At 47.2% G+C, this 12,795-nt stretch overlaps 1 protein-coding gene across 9 annotated transcripts in view; it reads left to right on the top strand.

The window, feature by feature from the left end:
* FGFR3 (fibroblast growth factor receptor 3) overlaps positions 1 to 12,795 on the top strand; it is a 95,036-nt gene that overhangs the window by 44,734 nt on the left and 37,507 nt on the right. For 4 of the 9 annotated variants that reach the window (XM_069071203.1, XM_069071195.1, XM_069071188.1 and 1 more), the window contains exons 5-6: positions 1,715 to 1,765; positions 5,108 to 5,248. The exons of the other annotated variants lie outside the window; for them this stretch is intronic. In XM_069071203.1, the coding sequence (XP_068927304.1) occupies positions 1,715 to 1,765; positions 5,108 to 5,248 (192 nt within the window). The remainder of the gene's footprint in view (positions 1 to 1,714; positions 1,766 to 5,107; positions 5,249 to 12,795) is intronic. 9 annotated transcript variants of the gene reach the window in all.

The following is a 12,795-nucleotide window of genomic DNA, read 5'->3' as shown; positions in this document are numbered from 1 at the left end:
TGTTTTTCTTTTTTTTTCTTTTTTAACATACACTTTAAACGTGTGTGTGTGTGTGTGTGTGTGTGTGTGTGTGTGTGTCTTGGTCAACAAATGCCCTGTATTTGAGTTCCAGGTCAGCTGTATGTGCGTTGGCTTCTTTTCAGCCTGGCTGGAAATGTGTTTCAGTGTTCAGCCTGCAGCCTCTCTGAGACAGGTCCTCACTGTCCTGGGTCTGTTCCCCTGGAGCCTCGTAAGGGGAGGGCCGGTAATTACAGTCTCAGGTGCCAAGGAGCCCCAGCAGCAGCAGTTAGTGGGCTGCGAAGCTTATTCATTAATATGGGGGGTGGGGTGCGGGAGGGACAAAACTCCTCATTTAGGCACAATTCTCCCTTCTTCCCTCGGACAAAATAGCAGCAAACATCAGCAGATCTTAGCAACCGGGATCCCCAAATGAAGGACTTTTTGTGCCTGAGAGAGGAGGGAGGGCGTGTGTGTATGCATGTGCATGTGTGTGTGTGTGTGTGTGTGTGTGTGTTTCTCTTGCCCCTGTGTGGATATTTTTTTTTTGAGATGCCACGTGTATTTTTAGACCAGGTTAGAGAGGCTCTCTCTGTTCTTGGAAGAGAGAGAGAGAGAGAACTCTGGGGAAGGGAGGGTCCTACAAGGCACACATGGGAAGATATAAAAAGCCCCATTCTCCACTTTGAGTGAAATGACGAAGCCAGTCTGAGGGATGCCGTGGGCAGGCCAGGCCAGAGCAGGGCCGTAGGTAGGAAGGTAGGTGTAGACTCCATCGAAGTCCCAGATACAAGGATGTGCCTGCGCCTGAGGCAGCAGCTGTTGGCACCTTCATTCCTTGGCTCTTGCCCATTGAAGGTTTAAGTCCTGTAGGCCCTGTAGGCCGATGAGACCAGAGATGACAAGGAAATTCCCATCTTTGGTAGAAACTTTCACTGCCTTGTTTTGAACTGAAGGTCACCCAAGGTGTTTGTTTTGGAGATACGGAAGAGCAGAAAGAACCCCAGATTTGGTAGATTTTGGCTCCATACAGAAGGGAAGTCTTTCTAACCAACTATCAGGCTGTCCAAAGGTTGAGTGGGCTGCCTTGGGAGAGGTAATAAGTTACCTGTTTCTTGAGGTGTTCATCCACTTAGCCTGGGGCAGGGAGGAGGCATCTAGTGAAACAGGACATCTCAGGCATTCCAACTCCATGATGAGTTCCACTTCCTACCCCTTACTCTTTATGTGACCTTAGACCTGTCCCTTACCCTCTCTGGCCCTCAGTTTCCCCCTCTGTAAAAAAAGGGGGGGAAGGCTAGACTCAATCACCTCTAAAGTCCCTTCTACTTCTAAAGCCTAGAATCTGATGGTTTTCAAGGCAGAACAAGTGTTCATTGAACTTCCAGCCACCCCCACCCCCAAACAAGATGAGAGCATTTGGACTGGTCCTTTGGAGACTTGGGATGGATTCCTAGCTCTGCCTCTGCAGTAACTTCAGACCTTGGACAAAAGACCAGATCTCCTCAGGCTCACTTTCCTGGTCACCTCGTACCTGGACTGTTGCAATAGCAGGCACTTAGAAATGCTTATTGACTGTGAAATGGGGACAGTGAACCTTGCCTGCCTCCTTCACTGATGGCTTATTTCTGAGAATGGATGTGGAAACATTTTAGGGACTCATGTGCACAGAGCTATGTCTGCACTGATCATCTGTTCATATACAATTTACCTCTAGCTGTGCCAGAGCAACCTGTGGATCCTGACCTTCCTCACCTGCCCCTCCATGGTGAGTAAGGCTTTACAGCAGACGGGTGGAAAAGAGTGACTGACACCTCCTTGCCCCTTTGACAGGCTTTACAATGTTCTCTTTTCTAACCCCCATAATCTGGATTTCTGCCCCACCCTCTGTTGGGTTTAGTTTTGGGGGAGTTGAGGGAAATAAGGACAGCTAGGTGGCACAGGGAATAGAGTGCCAGGCCTGGAGTCAGGTAAACACATCTTCATGAGTTCAAATCTGGCCTCAGACACTTAGTAGCTGTGTGACCCTGGACAAGTCACTTAACCCTGCTTGCCTCAGTTTCCTGATTGGTAAAATGAGCTAGAGAAGGAAATAGCAAACCACTCCAGTATCTCTGCCAAGAAAACTTCAATTGAGTCACAAAGGGTTGGACACGATTGAAAAACAACAGCAAAGGAAGGAATAGATCAATATCTGCCTTATGGAAACTCAGAGTCCAGTAACAGAATCAGTCAGCATTTAGTAAGTGTCTGCTGTATGCTGGGTATTGTACCAGGTGCTGGGGGTACAAAGATGGATTAAACAACCCCTAGTTTCAATGAGCACACATTTTAATGTGGGAGACAAGGATATAGACAAATATATACAGAAGCCTTTTTTTTTTTTAAAGAAATACAAATAAATTTAATTAGTTCAGCATGATTTGGGAGGAAGGGGCACTAGCAGGCCCCATCCCAGATGACTTTAATATACAACATCACAAGCAAAGTGCTTTAAGGACAAGTGTGAACAAGGTGACTGGAAAGCAGGGAGGGTAAGTCTTTCTCCTAATTAGGAGGCCAAGCTGGGCCCTCCCCTTCTCCTGCCCTGGGATTACTTGCTGAAGTGGCCAGAGCCAAGTTACTTTTAGCAGCCCCCCTTACATCTCTGCAGCTGTCCAGCTGTCTTCTCCTGCCACCGAGGGAAAAAAAGCAAAATTATCTCTTCCTCCCCCCCTCCCCAACCGTATCTGTTTATTTGGGAGCTGCAGCACCTTTAAAGAAACAGTGTTACGGCCAATTACATCGCCTTTCGGTCCAGGCCTCCATCAGGCCTATTATACAATTAGACTGGATTCCTGCTCAGGCAGAATGGCAAGGCCTCCCCTAATTGTTCAACGGATGCTCGGCTTGTTAATTATTCCAAGTGAAGCGCCCAGTTTTAATTGGTCATTCAAGTAAAGATGGGTGGTCACAGCCTTTCCCCCAATAAGTAAATGAGCAGTGGATAGGGAGGGGGGTACAACTCGAGTGAAGGACCCTGGAAAGAGCTGGGACTGGTCAGTGTGCTTTTGTTGAGGGGTATACATGGTCCCCAAGACCAGTTCACTCTGTAGCATTGACAGGTTTTTTTCCCCTTTTGCTCCTTCATACCTTCATCCCTCCCCTCTTCCCAGCTCCCCCATTAATACTGCACCTACACATAAATGCGCACACACCTGTTTTCCACCAACAACCTTATTTCCTCGTCAGTGATTTATGGTTCCCTAGCCAGCGCTGGTATGTACATTTTTTAAAGGGTGAAAATGAATTGCCTCCCTTTCTTTAAATAAACAAAAAACCCACCTCTGCCCCTGTCAACAGCAGGCATGATTTTCATAGGCATTTCAGGAGATTTGAAGTTGAAATGGACCTTAGCAATCTTCTAATCTAACCTCTGCCCATCTTACAGAGGAGGAAACTGAGACCCAAAAAAAGGAAAGGGGATTTGTCCAAGGTCGAATAAGTTTGATGATGTTTTGGGGGTAGGGGGAGAAGTGTGATGATAGATTAGATTGTGTTTAAGCTACTTTTGTAGAACAGGAAGAAAATAATGTTTTGGGACCAGTTAGAACTTCAGACCCTCTGAGGGCTTCTGCTGTAATGTGGACCTAAGTAAAAGTCATCTCTGCTTGAAGGTTTCCTGCGATGGGGTGCTTGCTTCCTCTTAAGGACAGCTGATTAGATCCTGAGATCTTAAGCTGGGATGAACGTGAGAGAGTGTCTAACCCAGTGCCTTTATTTCACATATGGGAAATGTAGTTCATCAGAATCTAGGTTTGAACACCAGTCACAGGGGGGGGGCTCTATTTGGAGTTAGAGAATTATTGTTTGGGTCCTAGCTTAGCCATATTATCTGTGTGACCCTGAGCAAATCACTTAACCTCTTGGGCCCTCAGCTCATCTTCTATAAAAATGAGGATATCAGACTAAATGACCCAGGTTTGAGGTCATAATCTCCTGACTGCACACTGCCTGCCAGGGAGTCCTTCTGGCTTATGAGTATCTGTGGTATCAGAGAAAACCCAGGGCAGATGTGCTGTGTGTCTGACCTCCCAGTGGGCTCCATTCTTAGAACCCTGGGAGGAAGGGAAGGAAGGGGGAATCTGGGGGAGGCCAGGCTGCCCGAGGTGGGTGGCAGAGTTTATGTTCTCTGTCCATCCGTCCCCGTCCCTCCCCCATCCCTCCATGCCCAGTAACGGCTCAACACACAAAGAGGCAATCGGAGGGAAATGGGCCCTTGGACAAAACCAGGAACAAATTAGAAATCTACAGCGGAAGCCAAAGGCAGTACCATGAGGAAAAGGGAAAGAAGACAACACAAAAGACTGAGAGAGTAGAGACAGGGTCTGTCTGGGGGTCCTAGGAGGGGAGGGCAGGCCAGGTGCTAGGAGCCCTAGCGGTTGGCCCTTTGCCCTCTTCCCTGCCACCCCTCAAAATGTTGGCCAGCCCCCAGGGCCACCCCACTCCAGCTGAATTCCTCCGCCTCTGTTTCCAGTAAGGCCCTGGGAAGGTGGCCTTTGATAGAAGTCGCCTCTGGCTGCGTTGGTTCAGGTGGCACTGGTTATATGGGATGCCTTAAGCCAAGAGAGTTCAGGGCTCTGGAGTAGGAAGAGAGCCTTTGGAACCAAGATACTTAAAAATCGGCATCCCTGAGGGCCTTGGGGCTCCTGACCCCTCCTGTACCCTGCACCTGCTATTGACAAGATAATCATGTTTATAAGAGAACTGAATTTGAAGTCAGGAGACCTGGGCTCAAGTCCCTAACTGATCCTGAGGAGCTAGGAAACTTTGTTACTAAATTACTTTACTTCTGAGCCTCAGTGTCCTCATCTGAAAAGTGGGGATATTTGTCCTACCTATTTCTTATGGTTGTTGTGAGGACAGTGCTCTGTAAGCAAACTTTAAAAGCAGATGGGCATAGCTGTAATTGCTATTATTATGAATAGAAATGAACACAGTGGATAGAGAATGCCAGCCCTGGAGTCAGGAAGACCTGAGTTCAAATGCGGCCTTAGATACCTATTAGCTGTGTGACCCTGTACAAGTCATTTAACCATGCTTACCTCAGTTTCCTCATCTGTAAAATGAGGTGGAGAAGGAAATGGCAAACCACTCCAGTATCTCTACCAAGAAAACTCCAAATGGGGTCAGAGAGAGTCAGACAGGACTGAAACGACTGAACAAGAGACAACAAAAAGCACTACTAGTCTTACTAACAGTGTGACCTTGGGTAAGTCACTTAACCCCAATTGCCCTACCTTCCCCCCTCCAAAAAGAAAAAAAAAGTGCTACTAGGTAAGACGTGTGGAAAGAGTTTGAGGCTCAGAGTCAGGAAGACCCAAGTTCAAATCCTGCTGCCATGTGGGTCACTTCATCCCTCTGGGCCTCAGTTTCCTCACCTGTAAAATGAGGAGGTTGTACTCCACCTCTAAGGTCCCTTACTGGTTATGTACATGATACTGGCAGAGGTGGAGTGTATGTGTCTAGCCCCTTGTCTTGACTTCTCAACTTGGGCTCAAGAGTGTGTGTGCTCGGGGCAGCTAGGTGGCACAATGAGTGAAGCGCCAGCCTGGGAGTCAGGAGGACCCAAATTCCATTCAGGCCTCAGACACTTAACACCCACACAAAAAAACTGGCCATGTGACCCTTGGGCAAATTACTTAACCCCAATTGCCCTCCAAAAAGGCAAAAAAAAAAAAAAGAGTCTGTGTGTTTTTTAATTCCTTTTCAATTAATAAGCATTTATTTTCTCTCCTTCCCACCTCTGGTGGAAAAAGAAAAAAGAAAAGAAAATGCAAAACCCTTATAACAAATCTACATAGGCAAGCAAAGTGAATGGTCCTACTGTCTGTGTGTAATCTCTCCATCTCCCATTGTGGGGCCTGAGTCCATCTCTCTTGGCCGGGAAGTGGGGAGCAGGCTTCAGTGTCAGTCCCCTTCAGTCACGATATGTGAGTTCTTTTCAATTTAAGTCTATTTTAAATTGATTGACACACCACCTTGGGAGGATGGAGATGCCAACCCTGGCCCCACCCCTGATAGAAGCAGCCAAGGAAAGTCTCTGGGGACATATGGGGAGTTACTGGTGGCAAACGCTACCCAGGCAGGTGAACTCATAGCCCGCGTATCCCAGTGATCTTTGGCAAGGGCACAGCATCGGGTACCGGGCCTTCCCAGTACCTGCCAAGGGGCAGCTTGTCGCGTTCCCCGGCCCCACCTCCCCCCGCCCTGGCATTGTTCTTTGCTCCCGGGGGCTAAGATTTATGACTCCAGAGAGACACTAATAGCCAGGCCCTCATTTCTGTAGAGTTTCAGGAGCTGGGAAACAGGCATCTTATAATTAGCACAGTTAATTTTCCTTTTGTTTGCAGCTGTATTACAATGGTGACAGTTCTGTGACCACAGAATGTAGAGCTTGGGGGGGGGGGGGGGCGGTGCAGCCTTTAACAGTCAGCTGGCTTACAACCTCCCACCCACCCACTTTACAGAATAGCAGAGCAAGGATTTAAACCCAGATCTTCTAATACCAAATCCTGGGTTCTCTTCACTCCACTACGACGCCTTCACCTGAGCTGTTAATGTTCTCTAGAAAGACAACAGCATCCAGTAGGATATTTGGCACATGCTGCCCAAGAGTTGTTTGGGTTTGGGGGGGGAGGGTGGTATATGTTTTTAATAAGTTTATTTATTTTTAGCTTTCCACATTCACTTCCACAAGTTTTAAATTTTCTCCCCCTCCCCAAGATGGTATGCGATCCCAAAAGTTGTTTTTTAATCATGGCGTATGATATCAAAACCCAAAGCACTGATTTAGTCCGATCTTTTGGACTTTTACAGCAAGGGAAACTGAGGCTCCCAAAAGGAGAACTAAATATTTAATATTTCTGAGCCTCTTTCTGTGTGCTTGATCCTTGCCTCTGCTCAGACCTGGGCCTTGGATGGTAGATCTCCTCAATTTCCTTACCTGTCAGATGAGATTGGACTCAGTGCCCTAACTGTCCCATGATCTGAAAAGTTGCTTGACAATTCAGCTAATAACTGCTCACACTTTGTAAAGGCTTTTTCAGCTACAAAGCATGTTCTAAGGCCTGTGTTAGCTCAATTGATCCTCAGCACAGCCCTGTGTGTGCAACAGGAATAACTATCAGAGAGGAAAATGAGCCCAGAGAACAGCATAGTCCGAAATCAGAACTCTGCTCCATCAGCCCGGTGGCCTCCTCTTGGCTAAGCGTTGTGGATCCTAGGGGCAGACTATGGATGGGACGCACAGTCAGACCTGACAGGAGGACTGATTGGTTTTGTTTAGCTGTACTTTGTTACAAGGGAGAGTTCTGTGGGAAGAATGAGTGGACAGATGTTGGGAAGTGAGCCCAATCTGGGTTGTTGTTTCAAGCTTGCCAGGGAGGGAAAGTGAGTTACCGAAGGTTGTACAGCTAATTAGTGGTGGCAGCAGCACTCTGCCTAGGTCAGGAAAGGCCAGTCTAAAGAAGAGAGCTTTTCCCTAAGGGAATGATACTGCTGGACTTGGTTCTTAAAAGGGCAGGCTGGAAAGCTGCAGGGACAGAGCCGAGAAGGAGAGAGAGAGACAGAGAGAGAGAGACAGAGACAGAGAGAGAGAGACAGAGAGAGAGAGACAGAGAGAGACAGAGAGAGAGAGAGAGAGACAGAGAGAGAGAGACAGAGAGACAGAGAGAGAGACAGAGAGAGAGAGAGAACGAGAACCAGCCTTTTCCATAGGTGGGGTTGGAGAAAGCCGTAGGGGCCAACTGAGCCCATGGGCCAAGAGGAATTGGGGGGAAGGAGGCAGGCAGCTGTCTCAGGTCCCAATAAAGAAACCAGTTGGCCCACTTAGCTTCCCCTCCCTTCCCCCACCTCCTTGCTTGCTTTCCCATTACCTGTTTGTAGTGGCAGAGCTTACCTTTAACCAAGGAGGAGCCTAAGATGCCAGGGAAAATGTTAGCCCCCCTTCTCTGGCTCTTCCCCTTCCCTTCGCCTTCTCTCATTCTTTATTTCTGTTCCTTCTTCCTCCTTCCTTTCTTCCTCCTCCTTTTTTCTTCCTTTTCTCCTTCCTTCTTACTTTTTTCTTCTTCCCTTACTTCACTTCCTTTCTTCCTCCTTCTTTCCTTTCTCCTTCCTACCCTTCCTTTCTTCTTTCCTTCCTTCCTTCCTTCCTTCCTTCCTTCCTTCCTTCCTTCTCTCCTTCCTTCTTTTCATTAGTGCAAAGAAAAGAGCACTGACTTTGGAATCACAGGGTCTGAATTGGAATCCTGTGTGACCTTGGGCAAATCACTTTCCTTCTCTGTGCTTCTGATTCCCCATCTGTAAAATTAGAGAATCGGACTAGATGACTGCTAAGGCCCCTTTTTCTCCCTTTTCTCTTCCCTTCCTCCTTTCTTTCTTCTCTTCCTCTCCCTTTTCTCTTCCCTTCCTCCTTTCCTTCTCCTCTTCTCCTTTTCTCTTCCCTTCTTCCTTCCATTTTTCCCTCCTCCTTCCCTTCCAGAGCCTCTAACCCTGGATCTCACAGAGCGGTTGGAGTAAGCCATGGGACACACACAGAGTCTGGGGTCAGAGGAAGCTGTAGAGTCATTTCTCTGGGCCCCCAACACTATGAGTTGAGATGGCTCCCCCAGCCAGTGGTGTTTGCAGCCAGTGGAGACCCAGCAGACCCTGATGCCTTTCTGAGATGGTTCTTGTGTCCCCCACCCCCGAGTTTTCCACCTGCCCTGTCTCCCTCTCAATAGCACAAGTAGCAGCTTGAAGGCTGAGGCTCCAACCTGAGCCCAAAGGAAGGAGAAAAACCAGTTTGGTTGTTGGGGTTTGGGGGGGTGGAATCAGAACTCGGGCCTCATCATCTCTGGGCGTTGGGCAGTAACTCAAGCCCTTCCACAAGATGCCAGGGCATCAGGACCCAGGTGGGGAAAGGATTGGAGGAAGCTGGAGATGAGGGGCCCTGCCCCTCCATCCTCCCCATTTGTGGCCCTTGGAGGGGCTCCCACACTTTAAACCTGGCGTTCTCAGGCACCAGAAAGCATTTCTTGCCTCTGCCCTAATTACTAAGGAGAGGAGAGGAGAGGGAGCCTCGTTAAGGGCATAATTGGGGAAGGTTCAGAGAGAGAGCAGGAGAGAGTGGAGCCCCGAAGATGAAGAGATTTTATGACTGTGGTCTTTTTGAACTCATTCAAAGTGCCCATTTGATCCTTCCCACCACAGGACAGGCACCATTATCTCCATTTCACAGAGGGATAGATCGAGGCCAAGCTGCTTTAAAATGGTGCAGCTGGGGTCTAAACCATGGTGGGAGGTGCGACATCCTGGGGAGAACATGGGTCTGGAGTCCAGTGACAACTTTGGGGACTTTCAGAGCCTCCGTCGCCCCCTTTGTAAAATGGGCCTCGGACTCCTCGGACTTCCAGGAGATACCAGTGCCAGGGGAGTTTTGTTTTGATTCGGGGGGACATTCGCTCCGCTCCCTCCGTCTCCCGGATCTCTTCCCTTGTCGCTCCCTTGCTGGCATCTTTGGCCCGGAGACTGAAGGGGGTTTGGTGGCCATCCAAGGCACCCTCATTCTGCAAAGAGAAGATACAGACCCAGAGCAGTGGGAGGGTGGGCCGGGGTCACCCAGATGCTGGTGACAACTAGACCCAGATCCTTGGGCGACACACTGGAGTCACTGGTTTTAAAAAAGAATGGTCCTCCTCCAACCCACATTCACACAGGGTGTGCCTCAGTCTCTCCATACAGCCTTTCAGCAGAACCTCCCTCCTGGAAGTTTGAATCAGGGTCATAGGGTCCAGCATCTTGATGCAAATAGGATTTGGGGGTTCTTTTTGGATATGACTCCCCTCTCCCAAAGAGTCATCCATAAGCTAAAGGAAACCCCAGAGAATTTGCCTATTTGAAAAGGGAAGGGAGGAAGGGAATAAATATTTATAGAGTGCCTACTGCATGCACTTTATAAAATATCATCTTATTCGATCCTCATAACAGCTCTGAGAGGTAGATGCTACTGTGATCCCCATTTTACAGTTGGGGAAACTGAGGCAAACAGAGGTTAAACATTCCAAGAGTCACAACACATCTGATATCAGATTTGAACAACAATCTTTCTGATTCAGTAGTGCAGTGGCTAGAGCACTGGGCCTGAAGTCAGGAAGGCCTGAGTTCAAATCCAACCTCAGACACACAATAGCTGTGTGACCCTAGGCAAGTCACTTAACCCTGTTGGCCTCAGTTTCCTCATCTGGAAAGTGGAAAGTGGAGAAGGAAATGGGCAACCACTCCAGTATCTTTGCCAAGAAAACCCCAAATGGGCTAAGGAAACTAAACAGGAAGAAGAGCTCAGTGAGTACTGGAGAGTTTGGACTTGTTCCTATAGGCAGTAGGGAGCTATTCAAGGCCCTTGAGCAGGGGCCCCAGAGCAGCATTTTAGTAAGATTAACCTCGAAGTGTTTTCAGAAGGAATTACAGAGAGACATGGTCAGAAGAATATTTTACTGAGGGTTTTACATTTATTTTTGCTTTTTAATTTATTCTAAGCATAATAAGTTAGCAATTCAGATGTCGGATACAGAGACAAAAATTAAAAGATTTTAAGGAATTATGCATGAAAACATACTCCATTTAAAGTTTTTGAAAAACACATCTGTTTACTTTAATAAAATGCTAACGAGCTTTCTGTTGGCTTGTGTCTCCCGCTGAATTGTTTTTCCTTTGTGTATTGTGGATTCTGTTGCTGTTTACATGGTTAGAGTCCTTGTCTCACTTCTCCTTTCTTCACTCTGCACCCCTTCATTTGTATCCCCCCTTCTTTTTCATTATCTTTCTCATTTTTATGACACAATAATATTCCATCCTATTAAGGATCCTCAGGTGGCTCGTCTGCTTCCCAAATGTTATCCACCCGGATCTGTCTCCAGTCTTTTGCTATTTATTAAAAGGAGAGCTAGTAGGAATACATTAGCACCTATAAGCCTTTTGTTTCTTCCATCAGTAACATCTTTAGTGGGTAGTCCTGGGGCTGAGATCGCCACGCACAGTATCTGGCAGTAGGATGCTGCTGTGAGGTTAGATAGAAGAGAATTTCCAGATCTGTCGAGGTAGACCAAAAATCTCCCCCCCCCCCCGTTGGTGCCCGAGACCCTGCCCGTCTGAATCAGATCAGACGGGAGTTCCTTGGGCTAATTCAGGAAGTGAGCTCTTTTTTCAGGGGCCAGAAGAGGACTCACTCATAAGGTTTCTTTATTTGGGTTTATCTGCTTCCTGGGATGGGGAATCAGCTTTGGGAGCTCACCGCCCTTCCTTCCAAGGCAAGGACATTTCTTTGCAGGAGGTAGTGAGCTCCCTGTCACTACAGGTTTTGGAGTGAGGAGGGAAGCATTGATACTTAGTGTAATAATATAGGAGAAAGAACACCAGTCTGGGAACCTAAAGACCTTTTTCTTCCTTTATAGCCAGCAAGCCCCTTCCCCTGTCTAGAACTTAGGTTTCCTTCCTGTCAAATGAGGGGACTGACTGGATGTTTTCAAAAATACACCCCACACCCCAGCTCTAGATATTTGGTATTTCTTTGACCTCCTTGATGTTGGGAACCAACACTGGAGCGCACAGCAGCCCCTCCTCCAGACCCTGGAATGAATACAGCCTAACCTGAGACAATCCTTAACAAGTCAATACTGCTTCCAGCTCCAAAGAGAGAAACCAGGCTGTCAGAAGGCTTAGATCAGCACTCCTGCTCACATCTAAGACTGGGTGGAGATTGGAGGGCAGGGGAGTAGTTGCTGGCTAGGCCAGAATGGCAAGATCATCACCTGCAGTTTGGGGAAAGTGAGGCACATTTCTGATACTTGGCTGGGGAATCATGAGTTCAAAAGTAGAATGCCAGAGTCAGCTAGTCTAGACACCTTCTTTTGCAGGTGGGGAAACTGAGGCTCATAGAGGTTCCCAAAACTTTCTCATAGCTACACAATATAGTGATAAGTCAATCACTAAGTATTTCTTAAATACTTTCAGTGTGCCAGGTGCTAAAGATGCAAAGATAAAACTAAAATCTCCCCTGCCCTTGACCGAGTTTTCATTCTAAATGAGGGAGACAGCACCCATGCGTATATATTTGTGCCCATATACATACGTGTATTTAGTATGTGCATATCTGTTTATGTACTGGTACCATGTGTGTGCGTGTGTGAACATATATACTCATCATATGTTTCTGTGAACTATGTGCACACACGGTGTTTTGTGTGCATGTTCGTGCTACAGTGCACATATTTGCACACACATGTACACTGTGCGTGATTGGGAACATGCCTGTACATGTGTACATTGCATTGTGTGTGTATTATGCATATGTGCACTGTGTGATTAGATTTGTACTTGTGTGCGTTGTTTTTGTGTACATGTGTGTGCATACATGTATGTTTAGGCACAATGCTTGTGTGTATGTGTGTGTGCAATGTGCATGATTAGATTTGTACATGCATGTGCATTGTGTATTTGTGCAATATGCATGTGGGTTCACGTGTGTCTAGGTGCTTTGCTTCTTACATGTGCATGTCTGTGCATGTGCACGTGTGTATATTTCATGCTTACACATGTATATGTATAATATTATTATATATGTATATAGAATTATATATAATATAATTATATATATGTATCCATATATAATAAACACAAGAGAATTGGCGAGAGGGTACTACACAGCTGAAGGCAGATGTGTAGAAGGGGATGCCCGAGGATGCCATCAGGAAGGAAGCTGGAGGCCAGCTCAGCGAGGCT

Source organism: Petaurus breviceps, unplaced genomic scaffold (assembly GCF_028583685.1).
Source record: "Petaurus breviceps papuanus isolate PSGF00001 unplaced genomic scaffold, PetGlider_PUasm1.0 140, whole genome shotgun sequence".
In the NCBI taxonomy this organism is placed as follows: Eukaryota; Metazoa; Chordata; class Mammalia; order Diprotodontia; family Petauridae; genus Petaurus; species Petaurus breviceps.
This window is presented reverse-complemented; position numbering and strand designations above follow the sequence as displayed.